Source organism: Homarus americanus, unplaced genomic scaffold (genome assembly GCF_018991925.1).
Source record: "Homarus americanus isolate GMGI-L3 unplaced genomic scaffold, GMGI_Hamer_2.0 scaffold24694, whole genome shotgun sequence".
NCBI classification, from domain to species: domain Eukaryota; kingdom Metazoa; phylum Arthropoda; class Malacostraca; order Decapoda; family Nephropidae; genus Homarus; species Homarus americanus.
In genome coordinates, this window is record NW_024732780.1 from 9,031,471 (window position 1) to 9,048,564 (window position 17,094).

Genomic DNA, 17,094 nt, shown 5'->3' on the forward strand with positions numbered 1-17,094 from the left:
AGCAGGAAAAGACTTACAAGTGTGAAGTATCAATATAAAATAGTTACTTAAGATTTTTATACAGAAATTATGTTTAAAATTATAAAAATGTTTTGTATTATTGGTTGAAACTAAATTTGTGTGGTAGAAATGATACAGATTCTTACTGTCTTGGGTAGCTGTTGAGTGTTCAGAGGTTGTAGAAGTAAGATGCATGGTAATATTATGTCTGGTTCCTTGGCTGTTATCACCATTAATACGTAACATTGTGTTTAAGTGTAAGAATGTTTGGTTAAAAGAGAAAGTGTTATTATATGGACCTATAAGTAAGATAATGGTGCCCTGAAGATGTATAATACTGACGGCAAGTCTTGAGTGAACAAAGGATATTTTTCCTGAATGGTTTATGGACATGGGTGACCTCTCCTCCAAGTATTATAAATTCTATGTACGTAATTATAAGTAATGTCACTTCTGTATAAAAGTCATATTTCTGGTCTTTACTTAACGATGTAATTTCACTGATTTACAAGTATGGTTCTTATGTATAATTTCACTGACTTAGGGTTTTTCTTCGTGATATTTAAATAGCTTCTATATCTCCATTTACAATGTCTCATGCTATCACTTTCCTTTCCTGTCATGCGGCCATTGTAGTCGGAACTAGGGTTTGAGGCTGCCAATATTGAAGACAAACTGCCCCTGGTGTGTGATGCTCTCACTTGTGTACATCTTGACTGTGTTTCATGTCCATAACTCAATCACTACACTTAGGTAGCGCATGCCAGCAGGAACAATGCATGCTTATTCATTATCTCTAAAATATAGTGAGCCAATATAATTGCACCATATTAAAACTGTACAGTAAGTAGATTAGGTAGTAATTAACAGAACAATAGATGGGTAATTAGTTAAGGATTTTCAGCAGGTATTTTACAAACTAACTCCCAACTCAGGTGACTCCCCCATTACCAACCAGGTCTGTGTCATGAAATTCTAGGTTACAACTTGTGACATTGGTGACTGAAGCAAATACTATATATATTTAGTTTATTTTCTTGTTACACATAGATATCTAAAAAGAGCCCTTAGCATGTGTACCCTGTGACTCATTATCTCTGTTACAAACATCGTTTTCTGCCCCAACCTCGCTTCTCCCATGTATTGTAAGTGGATTTCAAACACAATTCATATCTGAGTCTTGATGGACGTAATGAGCTTGATGCTGAATTTTGCTCACACAAGGTTAGACTGTTTGGGCTGTGTCTGCATATTTCTCTTAAGAGTCAACTTGGTGTGATGTGTGACCCAAGGTGAGTCAATGCTCCACAGTCTTCATTACCATCTTGAAACTGGTTCTTGTTTGTTGTATGTTTAACTATTTCATCAACAGTACAGTGTTTACTCTTGTGTCTTCACTGGTTATGTTTACAGAACCTGTCACACTGTCCATAACTGCCTTAGTCTAGCCTATAAGGACCTCTTTGTAGTGTAGGCTGGTTTAGTACTGCTGCCCAAAGTGGGTATTAAACTCCATCTAAGACTACAAATACAGTCGTATCCATTCTCTTGGATTCCTCAAAACCAGAGCTCAGGAAACTACCACTTCTTTGACTCTGTGTCAGTGTTTAGGAGGGAATGATTAGCCCTCCCTGTCACAGCCAAGTGGGATTGTCTGTTAACATTTGTCTGCCGGCTGATGGCATCACTTGTCCTCCCCTAAGTTGACTACATATTATTCTGGGTAGTTTCCTAACTTTGAGTCAATGAAAAGTTGGCCCTCACTCTTGAGCATGACAGCTCTCAAAACACTGACCAACTTACTAAAGGATGTCATGTCCATTGTATGAGCTCCTATAATGTGAGCCTGGTTTAATATGTTAGTCTTTCAGGATATATCAATCACCCTCCCCTTACATTCATGGAGTATTGAGTGCTGATTGGCAGTTCATGGGTCTTGTGAGTGAACATGTCAGTATGATGGCAAGACTACTCAGCCTTCAGCTTTTGATGGTGGATTTTGTATCCAAAGATCTCTCTTTAAATACCTGGATATGATGGACAGGATTACTGTACAGTAAATAGTGAATTATTCCAGCCACCAGTGTCAAAGGTTGTGACCTGTATCTTCAACCCATAGACTGGATCAGTTATGTATGAGTCACAACCCAGATATGGGTTTAAAACAGGATTTCAGGATCAGTTTCTCATATTTCATTACATAGAGTCAGTTCTGGGCTTGAATACTTTTTTTTCCATTTAGCAGAATTTACAAGAGTTTTGCAGTTTACTAGAACAATGGTAACTAGGTGTGAGAATGGTTGATATACAGTGTGTTAAGCATAGTATTGGTAGACATAAAAGCTGTAGGTGCAGAAAGTATAGTTTGGTGTTGCCAACATGTTTGCTTGTACTGTTATCGCACCTCTTAAGTTGCTTTACAAAACATAGCTCATCCGAGTGAGACAGGAGAGCTGGTCTTTGTTGTCGCTTAGGAGATCTACATCCGCCTTAATATTTGTAGTTCATGATGTATAAACCACAAGCTGCCTTTGACAAATTGTTGAAAGTGTTTATATGTTGAAGTGTATAAAGTAAGGTGTTCAAAGTTTGTTTATATTTTATGATAACTAAATTATTAGTATTATTTTTATTTACCATATGTGTTTTGGCAACATCTTCTTCATCTTCTTTCCTGTCTCTGTCTTCCTCTTCTGTTTCATGGGATCACCTGAAAGTTCACCATCAGAGACACACAGTAAAGAACAATAGCTTAGTGTCTCTTATCTATAGTTACACAGAACACTAAAATCTAGTCCCGCTCTTATCACTGCCACACACCAGCTAGAGGCCTTCTGAAGCAGTGTCATAACCTTTCAACTATCCACCAACACATCCAGTCTAAAGTATGTAGGTTCTCGTAGGTATAATTTTTCGTTGTAGGTGATTAGATTCCCTGGGGTATTAAGTTCTCTAACAGGACTTTGAATTCTATAAAAAGGAATATATACAAAAGTTAGAATAAGGTTTAGACACCCTGGTGACTATGTTGAGGACTAGTTGTTTATTCAAAGGGGTTTTGTATGTCCACTAGATGGGTTGGGTAAATGTATAGGGTGTCTCATAGGTTGTGCAACATAGGGACACGAATGTTCTTTTTTCAGGTGAGCGAATCGTAATCAACAAAGATGATGGAGAAAGTAACACTAGATGAAAGAGTCGGTTTAATGTTTATGTACGGAATGCCAGATGGTTACAGACTGATCTGGTGCGACAAAGTTTAATCGACAACACCCACAGATGTGGGTTTCGTTGAGTAAAATCTTTCATGTGCAGCATCTGGCTCTCCATACATTAATATTAAACTGAAGCTTTACTGGTAATTTCTATGTTATATTCATTAATTTCTTTGATTCCTTCACCTGAAAAATAAAAATAACTGATTTCTCTACGGTACATGACAGACACCCTGCATTTGTACACCTGACATTGATTTTTGTAAGCCCTGGTCACTTGTTTCAGGGGTATTATTGAAGTAATTGCTTGGTAGTTGTTCAAGGTCCCTTAACATCCCCCACTCAACATAACTGAGTCAAGGAGGGACATACAAATGGCTTCCTTTACCCTATCCATCTGTCTTTGAGTTTCAATTCTGGCACATAACTCAGGCCTCATTTCAAATACCTTAGTAAAGTTTGTATACAAAATAAATTATAATGGTGTCTTTAGTTAAAATACTACCATACACGGTAGTTTGAGTGTTGTATGTGTAGATGACTGTCTTGTCTTGTTATGGTTCAACTCATAAAGCAAGTTTACCCAGGTTATCTTAAGCACATTTTCTCTTAATTAAGCCAATTTACTGCAGGTAGACTTGTGTGTGTGAAACTGTTAACCATTATACACTACAGTAAAGGTATAAGCATCAGCTTTCTAAAGTATATACGTAGAATTCCTGAACTTCTTAGATCGATTTTTTATGTTAATTATTGGAGGTAATTGTCACAATTACAGTATATTTGTTTTTTTATGTACAGTAATGTGTAGGAAAGATTTATCATACAGGTGATTGGGAGAGAGGTGTTTTGAAATACTGTTTATTTGAGAGTACTGTACAGTACAGTACTGTACAGTACAGTACAGTACAGTACTGTTTGATTTGGACTTTGTGTCTCAACCTTTGGATCAGGCAGATAAATATTCTTTTCTGAGGTCTTGAAGATTTCAAGAGAAATTATGTCTTTTACAGAATACCTGTGTTTAATCTCCATTCCATGGGTAAGAATATTACACAAATTTCTGCTCATGTTAGAAGTCCCATTGATAAATGTAGACATAAATAATATTGTGTAATATTGATGTTTTTAACCAAAAAAAAAAAGGTATCCATCCTTTTCAAACTTTTCCACTAAAAACTTTTAATGTTTCTCTTTAGAGTGAGAAAAACAGCCCCAAAGCCAGGTGGGGTGTAAAGGTTCAGTCTAACTTACCCTGGTGGATTATTGCCCTCCTCTGATACACTTGGTACATGTGGATAGCCTAGGGTAGTGCTGGTGTACAGTATAGGCAGTAATTTAGGAGTTGACATGAGCAACTAGTTATCAGTGTACAGTACATTAGGTGACTAACATACACCGGCTGACCCACCAGTGTTACACTATATGAGCAGCCCTGAGTAATGATCAGTTTTATCATGTAAGACCTCTCCCCTTCATGCATCGTTTGGTTGATGATGTGATTTGAACTTGAAAGGATAATACCTGTACAGTAATTAATTGTTCTCATCAATTTTTATGTGAGTTTCCCCTCGGTTGATAATATAATGTCATATATCCCACAAGCTTCATTAATACGAGTCAAAATGGCCATTCAAAATTATAGGAAACGAACTGATATATTATGTCCAATCTTACTTGACTAAATTCTGTTATATTTTTTCAAGAGTTATATTTATGTTCTTCCTCCTTTAAACATTAATTTAATATTATATTGTGGGATACATCTGTCAGACTCCCACATATCTGACAGCTACATTAAGAGCAACTCAAGAATTCATATTGAGATAATTCGTGTCTTACTAACACCTGGATTGAGTGTGTGACATTGTTGGAAGGACCATTTCTTGTGTTGTTTTACAGTATATTACGATGATAAAGCCATTACTGGTGAAACAGGTCCCTCTACATGCTGTATGCTCATAACTAATTCATTAGAGTGGTCCTGTTAGTGGTCACTCTTTCTATAAAAGACATTTACTCCATAAGAAATGTATATTCACCCAGGTGGTTGGTTGATGTAATGGAGCATAAATTTTTCCTATTGTGTGTTGTTGATGGAGGTGGTGAAGGTTGCTGCTTTATGGCTGTTCACTGGTGGGGCTCTTAATCCCTTGATCTGACCTTGGAATGGAGCTTGACCACACCCTTGTCAAACTTAACCTAATCTAACCTAGCCTAACCTACCTTACCCCTAACATAACCGAATTTAATCAGACCTATAGATTTTGCATGAAACTTCAAGGTTCAATTACAGGTTGAGGGATTAGTTTGACCCATTCCCTGGGGACTTGGCAGGAGGGAGAGCGAGATGGGGGCAGTAAACTTTTCACCCTGAACCAATTATGAAATGTTTAGTTTGTTTTCTCATTTTGAGAGAAAAATGGTCCAACCATCTCTCATGGTAATAAGATAGATAGATAGATAGATATTCAGTAAAATCGTCATACAAGTTTACATTGATTCAGCAAGTACTGTACTGTATACTGTATTGTTAATACAGGTATACACTACTATATACATAGAGAGTGTGGGTCTACAATACACCTAGACAATGCAGATATACATAGACAGTGTAGTTATACAGACAGTGGGGCACTAGCAGGTGGTCACCATGTTTAAACAACTTTATAATCAAACCACTTTTTCTCATTCTTTTCACAATGAGATTTAATTCCTGTGTTCCAGCATTATTTTTACCTCTGAAACTTATCTCTCTCTCTATTGTATATACTGTACAGGTACTCTACACAGTATTTTCTGATCTTTCACCAAGTAATCCCAGTATCCTATTCTTATAAATAATATACTAAAAATCCCTTAACTTGTACAGAATAATCCTATATCTTCTCATGAATAATCCACAATTTGTAATCCCTAATATCTTTCTCAATAATTCCATTTTTTTTATAGTCCCTCGTGACCTTTAATAAACCTTAATCCCTTACTAATGATGCCTTACTTTATAATCCTGAATCTCTTAATCCCTAAGTCTCGTTGTCTAATTATTCTGTAATCTCTTAACAATCCTTAATCTCTCCTTTTTAATCCCAAATTAAATCTCAATCATCCCAGATTTTCTCACTGGATAATCCCTAATAATCCCTAAATCCCCAATTTCACTCGTGTCTATCTCCTCCAGTCTTCCTATTCTCCTGTAAATTCATCCAGGTAAAATTATTAGGTGTTCCTCTGTTTCCTTCATTTAGCCTCTCTCTTTCTTACGTCTCACCATTCCCTTGTATCTGCCTTGCGTCGTGCTTCCCTTTCCTCGTCTCGTCCCGTGTCTTTTCTTCTGAATTTTTAGAGTCATTAAGAGAAGGGTAATCAATGCATAAGAAATGTGTTTGTTTTTCATTGAGTTTACCCTTGAATAGCTGACTTGTAATATAATTTTCTTTTTAGTCAGTGTCTCTCATATGATAACTTTGTCTCATACTTTTAAAAGGTTTACTGCAGTAATTATTAACGTAGTACTAATTCAGGTATTTGGAACTTTTGAGTGTTTAATAAAAGTTTGAATCTTTGTTCTATTCTAAGTAGGTTCTTTGTATTAATAGTAAAGTATTTTGGTCTTTATCACAGTACAGTAGCTATTTACTAGGTGTTAAATGTTACCTGGCTTTTCATTCTTAGGCAGTAAATACAGTAGAGTAATTGTCTAAGTTATAACACATTAGGTGCACTTGTTCCAGCCCATGTAGTTGGGATTGGAGTAATTGTTGAGAGGATAGACAGATAGGAAGGATTTTCATGATGATAAAGTAGCATGAAGCCTTTACCTTTGTCCACAGATTGAGTCAAATAGCCTCAGGGTATGGTATTCTCTATATTTCTCTGCTAATACTCCTTTTTAGATACCATGTTTGTACCTAACAACATAGATGAATTCTATAACTGTAATTAACATATTTCAGGATTTTGTATCATTTGCTTAAGTTTCAAAATCATTAATGGAAAAAAAGTGTCTCTATATATACATGGTTATATATCAGTGTTCCGATGGCTCTCAGAATGCTGGTAATAAGTCACCACAGAGTAGATTATCAAGACAAAGTGATCGTGTGGGTCGGTGAACTAATGAAGATATGTTGTGAACTGACATATGGCCATCATAATATACTCTAGGCTACAGAAAAAGAATATCGGACTTCACTTGACTTTGTTGTGGCCATTCACTGGGTAACTACACAAAAGCTTGACTGCAGAGTATTAAATCAATAAGTATTCATAGAAAATTAGAAAAAGACCAACAAGCAAATGCAAGTTTCCCCTGTACTACTGAAATAGGTTGTGGTGACTCGTCTAGATGCATGACTGAGTTGACAGGTGTATGTGCTTGTGACAGGGAAGGCACAGTCGTATGTGTGTCCTCCCTTACCGAACAACATTAGGCAAGGGACATCATAACTCAGTAGTATTCTTGTCTCCTAATTCTTGAAGTGTAAATTTGATGGTGTGGTAGAGAAAGGTTGGAGGGATGTTGCTGTGTTTGAAGTGCACCGAGTTGGTCACTGTTGTGTGAGGTCATGGGTGTTGCCTCTTAAGACTGAGAGATCATGTGAAGTAAAAGTTAAGTGTGGTGAGGGTTAAAACTCCATATGAACCAGCCTTAACACTCAGGCTTTCTTTAAGGGTGTGTGGATAGGCTGTTTTTATTAAGGTGTGTACGGATCTGTTTGTAGGTCAAGTTAGGGCATTCAGTCAGTTTTAACACTCCTCCCCATGGGTGTTGTTTTCAGCTGTTACTGAGGCAGGAGAAGATTCATTGAAATACTCTCCATTATAGAATTAGTTTACAGTACAGTATTGTAAATTTGCTTTCAGAAGATAACACTAATGAAAACTGTGTTACATAAATGAATATACTGAATTATAGAGAAAGGGATGATATATACTGGTAACCAATAAGGGGTATTGGTAGATGGTCTTAGTTGTGTAAAGGACCTGACTATTGTTGGCTGTTAAAACCACATTTGTCTTATATAACTGTACGTATGGATACTAAATACTGTAGTTGAGAAATGTTAATGAAAGAACGTGCCATTACCTTGCAGCTCATAGTAATATTGTACATGAAGACAAAGGAGAATGTCCATAAAGTAGTCAATGAGATGAGGAAGAATGTATATAAACTAATAATTAAGATGATGGAGTACGGTATATAATAAACTAACTAAGATAAGGGAGAATGAATATAAATAAATAAGATGAGAAAGATTGTAAATAAATAAGTAAATAGATAAAGGAAGTGTGTATATTAATAAGTAAATCAGACAATGAAGGTTGTACAGTATATGAATTAAACAAGGGAGATTGTATAGTATTGCGATGTTGAAGTGCAGGAACTGTCTGGTGGGGGGAGGGGGGGGGGTAGTCTTATTTCACTATTTGGGAGGGCTGAGGTTACATTACCAGTATTTTAGGTTAGTGTAAGGGTGGTTAATATTTAGGTGGAATAAGCTGGGGTGGGCTGAGGTTACATTACCATTATTTTAGGTTAGTGTAAGGGTGGTTAATATTTAAGTGGAATAAGCTGGGGTGGAGATTGTTCAGGTGATCCTAATGTATACTAGTGTCAGGGAATCTACTAGCAGATAATAGGAATTCATTAGGGAGGTTTACCAAGAGTATATTAGAATAGTCAAACTAGAAAGTCTCCACATTCTTGTTCAGGGATAACTTGATTCGGAACCTCTAAATACAGGGGCGTTTAGGAGGCTTCGGTAAATGGTGTTTTATCTGTTAACTGGATGTGTGGTGTTTAAGAGCTTGGTTCTTGTTTAAGGGATGTAAGTTACAATAAGGTGAGCCAGAACTAAGTAGAGATTGGTTGTGTTGTGAATGGGGTGAGCTGGAACTATGTAAGGATTGGTTGTGTTGTGTCTGGGGTGAGCTGGAACTATGTAAGGATTGGTTGTGTTGTGTCTGGAGTGAGCTGGAACTATGTAAGGATTGGTTGTGTTGTGTCTGGAGTGAGCTGGAACTATGTAAGGATTGGTTGTGTTGTGTCTGGGGTGAGCCAGAACTATGTAAGGATTGGTTGTGTTGTGTCTGGGGTGAACTGGAACTATGTAAGGATTGGTTGTGTTGTGTCTGGGGTGAGCTGGAACTATGTAAGGATTGGTTGTGTTGTGTCTGGGGTGAGCTGGAACTATGTAAGGATTGGTTGTGTTGTGTCTGGGGTGAGCTGGAACTATGTAAGGATTGGTTGTGTTGTGTCTGGGGTGAGCTGGAACTATGTAAGGATTGGTTGTGTTGTGTCTGGGGTGAGCTGGAACTATGTAAGGATTGGTTGTGTTGTGTCTGGGGTGAGCTGGAACTGGGGTGAGCTGGAACTATGTAAGGATTGGTTGTGTTGTGTCTGGGGTGAGCTGGAACTATGTAAGGATTGGTTGTGTTGTGTCTGGGGTGAGCTGGAACTATGTAAGGATTGGTTGTGTTGTGTCTGGGGTGAGCTGGAACTATGTAAGGATTGGTTGTGTTGTGTCTGGGGTGAGCTGGAACTATGTAAGGATTGGTTGTGTCGTGTTGTGTCGTACAAAGGGAATACACTCAGCTGACACCTCAAATACCAACTTTTTTCTAGGCTTTCAAACCATAGATGTGTTGACTGTATGTGAGTCCTCAGTTATAAAATAGGAGTTAACATTAGTCACTCCCTTATATTAATATATTCAATACAATTTTCAGTCTTACTTATTTTTAAATTTAAATTTAATTCATCATTGTAAACTTTAGAATAAAAACTATACCATTATGTACAATTTTAATTTGAGATAAGGAACTGTGATCATGTCTAAGATGTCTACAGGTATCTATGGTCAAAACATCCATAATCCAGCTAGCAGCCACAATATCCTCACCAATTTGCCACAGATCGCGATAATTCAAACAACTTGCCGCTGTATAAAAAATTTCCGTTACTTTTCCCGAAGTTGTGAGAAATGATAATGGTGGTCATGTAGTAGTCGGGGTTAACTTTAGGGGTCGGAGTCATCTCTTACTCTGTTGTATTTGTGTAGTAGTGAAGATAAGTCTGTATTATTTATCTGTATGTGAATCATGTGTGTCTTTCCCACATTAAATGCCATTGAGAGGATGCAAGAAATATGCAGTACAGGGTATTCTTAAGACAAAATTGGGGACAAAATATCTGACATTGGGATTTGCCATTTCCATGCAGTTGTGACAAAAGGATGCACCAAGGCTTATACAGTAGTAGGGTTGTGGTGAGTCTTGAGAGAGTAAAGGTACAAGACCATGACTGATCTGTACCATAAAATGCGGACACAAAAACTGAACAGTTTCTTGGGATGTCCAGCATTTAAATGTTTAATTAACGACATGTCAGATAATCGACTCGGTGGTGGAATTACCATTATTTATCCAACGTAAAACTTTTACTTAGTTACGGTATTATTATTTATTATTTTTATTATTTTAGGAATTTGCTTCAGCAAAAGTTTGCATCAAGTTATTTTGTAATGATTTCATGTTTTGTTGTTGTCTGTTCATCACAAGTCTTTATTTAAGTTCAGTTGATATTTTAATTTGACATTGGCTCTTAATATTTACCTTATTTAATTTTCAGATTTTTATTTGGTATTGTATTGGCTGTTGACTTTGTGTTATTTTGTGTTTCCATCATTTGGTTGATCTTGATGTACTGTGGCTGTGAGGAATGCTTTGTTACTTGGTGTTTCTTGCATGTTAACACATGGAATTTTGTGTTCTTTGACAAATTAAATAATTCATTAGTACCATAGGATTATCAGTCTTTTTTAATGATATTTTAAATATTTTATATTGTAAATACACTAACATGGTAGATGCATATTTGTGTATGTTGCTGTTGTGAAAAATATTCATACTGTATTTATAGTTTGACATAATATAGATATTATTGTTTACTTTATATATATATATATATATATATATATATATATATATATATATATATATATATATATATATATATATATATATATATATATATATATATATATATATATATATATATATATATATATATACTGTAAACATTGATAAAAACAAATGTTTATGTCCAGTTACTTCACATACAATACCAGTTGTCTTTTGAAATTAGAGACTAATAATAACACGGAAGCAGTACCACAGTTATTTGTAGCACAGTCTGGTGTAGGTCATCTTCCCCAGACAGGCCAAGATAATGTCCTACAAGTCACTCAAGATTCAAGTATCCAGAACTCTAGATCATATCAAGTACAGACTGAACAGTAATAATATTTATACTTAATATTTCCTTTACCCGGGCCAGGTTTACCTTTTTCCTGTTATGACCAACAAAAGTTATTTTTGGTGTTATAAAAGACGGTGGTGTTAAGTTCACACTAATGAGATATGTCTCAGGTTGTTGTTACTCACTCACTGTGTATGAGAAGGTCATCATCATATGTTGTATTTAACTTTTCTCACTCTTGAATGGATTAGGATAAGTTCATATGAGATATATTGTACCCTCGTCTTACTCTAACAGTACAAAGTGAGGGTCTGGAGCAAGTTTAAGTTGGCTGTTGTTGTGATAATGAACATCAAAGATAATACAACTGAGTCGTACCTTTGATGAGGTAACCTTTCGCTAAAATGGTTGGCTTAACTATTTTTAAAGAAACATGGTCTCATAATGTTTTTCATTTTGTGAAGTAGATACAGTTGTATATAGAGTTTTATGTTTTTATTCTGGTAATAAGTAGAGTGATGTTAATACAGTACAATACTGGTGAGCCCATATATGACCTCTGTTTATGGGTCTGCTTTTACTGTTGAAATGATGTCTTGGCTCCTCAGTACTGTACAAGTATATTATTGAGACAAAAACTTTATTTATCATTATCTTGAGGAAACACTTCATTGTGTACTTCTAATTATTCCATGAAAATTCTGAAAGGTTACTGAGCTTAATTTATAAGTTATAAGTGCAGTACTGGTAACTGTATCACTGCACCTTACAAGTTCCACACCAGAATTGACCACACTGTAGTCTTATTAACTGTTTCTCTGTTAGTAAATTACTGCTACTGCCCTCAGTACACTTTGGATATCAACTTATTAAATGTTCAGACTGAAGTGAATGTTAACTGATTTAATCTGATCATTCTGCTTCATTTTAGTAAAAAAAAAATTGCGTATCTTTTGGAAACATAATTTGATACGTCCCAGCGCACAAGCCTCACGTAGTCACTTAAGTACTGTATACCTTTTAATTACAGTACTGTACTGTCAAGTACTGTGAGGGCTTATAAGACATTTATTCCAGTATATATATTGAGTGAGGCAGAGCTTCTGTACTATACTGTCATTTCTTGTAGAGGAAGATAATAGAGTTGTGGTGGGCTGTGTTGGTCCAAAAATTTGTAGTCGCTGACTTGAGTTTTCCTTATGGTGCAATTTTTCTCTGTGGAGTCTTGAGAGGTTAATAGTGAAGTATACTAAGGTAAAGACTTCAGTTGGTTTAATAGATACACTGCCAAGTCTCTCAATGAATTTGGCAATACCTTGTAAATCTTGGATATTTTACTTTATAATGTCTGTTGTTATTTAGATTATGCATAATTTATCAAGCTGACATCAAAGCAGGGTAATGTGTGTCTACTGGGCCCTCACTTCAAGTCCATCGTAAGATGCAATATAAATTTCAAGAGACAACTGACTTCCCTCAATATCAAGTGTCTAAACAGGATCTCAGGACACCTCTGCAATGATTGATGTGACATTTATTGTCTCTTTGATCAGAAAGTGTACGGTAGATGTTAAACATACTGAACGGTCACATGGTGGTGAGGTGGTCCTGCTCACAGAGTTGCTTCTGAAAGGAATAACTCTGGGTGGAGAAATTCATGTGTTAACATACAACAGAAATTTCTTAGCAGATATTAGTCAACAGTTGTGTAGAGCGATGCAAGGAAGGAAAATGCTGTCTGCCTCGATGCCCATTTGTGGAGTGGAAGAGCTTATGCCACAATGCACTGCCTGCTTGCTAATTCATCTCATTTATGCTTATTCTTAAGAATGCAAGTACTGTACAGTATTAGCCAGTCGCTAGCTTGTGTGGCAATGAAACTGTTTCTTATACAGTATACACATGTATCTACAGTTACCATTGTGTCTTTAACGGTAATAATGAAAATGGTTGAGGATCAAAATGCAGTACTGTATTTGGTAAAGGTTTAGCATGTAAGTTGGTGATTTGACTGTGGTAAACAGCATCCAAGATATATCAGTAAAACCCCATTAATTCAAAACACTCACCTTCATTGGTGAGAGAATTTCCCCATATATTAAAGAAAAAGAAATTTTCATCATCTCCATTTTACAGCCATTATCCATGTTTATGTGAATTAACCATGAATGCCTGATGGCAGCTCTCCATACTGTACTGCAAGGTCTCATTACTGTTACCCTGATATATCACTAAGAGAATCTCCCCCACTGCCTTGTAAATCATAAAGTTTAAGATTTAAAAAGATAAATCAGATACACTCCCATCAAAGTGACTTCCGAGCTAGAGAAATGGCAGCAGTCTCTACCCATTAACCTCTTCAGACAGTGTGAAGGGTAGTGGGTTAGGTTTAGAAGTACTGTATGAGAAATATGGAGATGAGAATTTAGACATTTGAGTTAGATATGTGGAGGGAAGAAATTAATTTTAGATCTATGTTGTAACAAACGGGTGAGGTCAATGCTGTGTGTTGTCACCACTTAAGGGGTTGAAAGTGGGTTTTGAATAACAAATTTATTACTGTTTATGTACAGTCCAAGCCACAGTCTGCTTGAACTTTTATTTACATAAAAAAGTTTTATCAGTTTGAAAAATACAGTACGTACTGTATGTAAAAAAACCACCCCCAAAATTCTACCACTAATTAAAATTTTTGCTTAGATTATTACCAAACACCGTGTGACAACAGTTGAGTGCAGATGTTTCCAGGATTTTAAATGAAGAATTTTAAAACATTAAACTTGAGATTATTTTGGATATACAGTACAGTAAGTTTAATACTATACATAAAGTACAGTACATATTAACTAAGTAACTGTGGTACAAGTGTGTCATTAACTGCACTTTACATATGACTTACACAAACATACTGGTGGATAAATAATTTGAGTAGACCTAACAGGGAATGGTCGATGATCTCTACTGTACTACAAGTTTATGTACGTTTTTATTACTTCACGATATGAATGTTTATGTAATTATTCTGTATTTTTTAATTTAAATTTTTTTAAATTAAAATGGAAAATTATGTCTTCCTTACTATCATCATGTTACCATAAATATACTCATATATTTACTTAGTTTTAGAAGCAATAAAAATTTAACTTGTGAAATTCATGATTGTGTGAGAAGACAGTGTTTTGCCTTCCTGTTATTGTAATGCTTTACCATTTGGGGTGCAACACACTCACTCACTCACCAATAAACATGACATGCCATGTATGTAGCCAGAATACTGAAGCCTCGTGTTAGTGACGTAACATGCATGTCTCGGTGTTAGTCACGACCTCAACTAAAACAAGCAAACCTGTCCTTAAAGTTCTCCTCTCTGTGGTTGTATGTTTAGCTGTAATTCAGGTTAAAGAATTAATTTACTATATTCATAAAATGTGTCATTAAAAGTCTCTAGCTACTTTTTCCAGTTTTCTCAATGTTAATGGATTTTACAAATTTAAAATAAAAGTTGCAATTCACTAACAAATCTGAGTGTAATGGTGACATTTGCATTATTATTATTATTATTACTATATAAGACAAGAGCCATACTACACTTCTCACACATTTTACCATCATTGTATTGTCACAGGTTCAAGCCATAGTAGACCATCACCACCCCACAGGCGAGCACTCAGCAAGCAAGGTGCGCTTCAAGGAGGATGAGCCTGCACTAGACTCTGATGCAGAAGCAGAGATGGTAAGATCTTGGTGTCATTTGGTTTTTACATTATAACTTGATGAATAGTGATGTTTGCCTGTCCAAAGTCAATTAATTTTTCTCATTTCTTCATTGTTTCAAGACTACAGCTCACACATGTTTTTTGGAATACAGTACACATAACATAGACAGTGCAGAGTAGGAAATCAGATAAGTATAAGCATGCTTTTGAATGTATGTGATATTGTTCAGAATTTTGAAGGAAGATTAAATTACAGAATCCATGAATATATTCAGAAATGAGTTTGGAGGATATGAGATTGAAGATGATGTGGCTTCTTCATCCACTGTAGCCATGGCCCAACATGGTGTGGACATGATAAACCTTGATAGTGGTTGAATCTTGAAACTTGTCAGGGATGTTGATCCTCCAAAACCTCACATGAATTTATAACTGACATGATCTAGTTACTTCAAGCTGTTGGAGGCATTCATTTTTTATTTAGCTACGTGAATACAGTACTTGGTTGTGTCTAAGTTTAAAGAAGTGTAACTAAATGAGTTAAAACAGAGAGTGCATTATTTCATGATTGGAAGTGTGTTGACTATTTCAAGGATAGTATAGAATGGCTATCCCTAAAGAAGTATAATTTTAATTTTAAACTGTAATACATATATTAGTCTGGTTCAAAATATACTACAGTTGGGCATTGATGCGGTGGAGGTCGTCTTTACTAATAAAAGCCGTACTTTCAGAGTGGAGCATCTGAGGACACAGAGAAGAAGACCAGCAAAAATGAAAGCTTCAAGAAACTGCTCACCATCAAGCCGTAAGTCTCTAACTCTCCATCTGCATTATACAATTTTAAATTAAAACAACATTAGTGCCAGGATAAATTAAACTTCATTATGATCAGTGGATTAGTCCCAGCTAAGTAATTAGGGTTTACCTGGCTTTTCAACCCATAGTTCACTAAATACTGGAATGCCTTAGTTTGTCAGTTAAATGGAGGTGTCATTGTGGGGCAGTCACATCAACATGATGTTGCCACCAGTACAGTAAGGTCTTGTATTTCGCGAGTAATAAAGACTGAAAAAATTGCGCGAAATTCAAATTCGCAAAATTCAAATACATAAACTAATGGGAAAAATAACAATATAGACTGACCACTCTACATTAACCTCTGATTTTCCCATTTATAACCTCCAAATGATACATATTTTACCTTTATTGACCTGATTGTGCTTTCCGGAAATTAGTTTTTAGGCCTTCCTCAAGTAATTTAATCACCCGCTGCTTATCCTGCATCAAGTACTTGGCAAACTTAACTCCCTTATGATAGTCCCGTTTCTCCTTTTCCTTATTTGACCGCTTAGGTGGGTCTGTCCCACCCCCACCAGCACCAGTAGGACCCACAGTAGAGGTAGAGGCCATTATCTTGACAGGTGGTAGCACCACCCAAAAAAGCACACAATAACAGCCCGGGCGGTCGCTAGGATGGCGCAGGCTACAACGCGATAGTTACATTCTTGTAAACCTCTTTTACGTTCACCACTGGCAATTCGATAACCAGAACGCTTCTTGAAAACATTTTTCTTGCCTTGTCTTTCCGTATTCATCGTTAACACAACAAAATTGGAGAAAATAGCGAAAATCATGGAGCAATCGACAAAAACCGCACGATTCAACTGATCACGTAATGTAAACAAAGAGCGCTGGTGTAAACCGTTATTAGTCCTCACTGCGAAACATTCTTTTTACTTATTCTTTTCATACAGTATTTATGGGTAACAGCTAAATTTGCCTCCCTAAAAACGAAATTTACAGAGTACCTCTCAAAAAACACTTCACAAACAAAAGACACGAATTATTTCAACATGTGATGTCGAACGTGAACTGTAAACATTGCATAACCCTGCGC

At 36.1% G+C, this 17,094-nt stretch overlaps 1 protein-coding gene across 6 annotated transcripts in view; it reads left to right on the forward strand.

The window, feature by feature from the left end:
- LOC121869077 (solute carrier family 12 member 6-like) overlaps positions 1-17,094 on the forward strand; it is a 149,071-nt gene that overhangs the window by 119,421 nt on the left and 12,556 nt on the right. For 4 of the 6 annotated variants that reach the window (XM_042370210.1, XM_042370209.1, XM_042370213.1 and 1 more), the window contains exons 19-22: positions 637-684; positions 7,049-7,069; positions 15,104-15,211; positions 15,929-16,002. In XM_042370210.1, the coding sequence (XP_042226144.1) occupies positions 637-684; positions 7,049-7,069; positions 15,104-15,211; positions 15,929-16,002 (251 nt within the window). The remainder of the gene's footprint in view (positions 1-636; positions 685-7,048; positions 7,070-15,103; positions 15,212-15,928; positions 16,003-17,094) is intronic. The other 2 variants (XM_042370211.1, XM_042370212.1) reach the window with 2 other exon arrangements.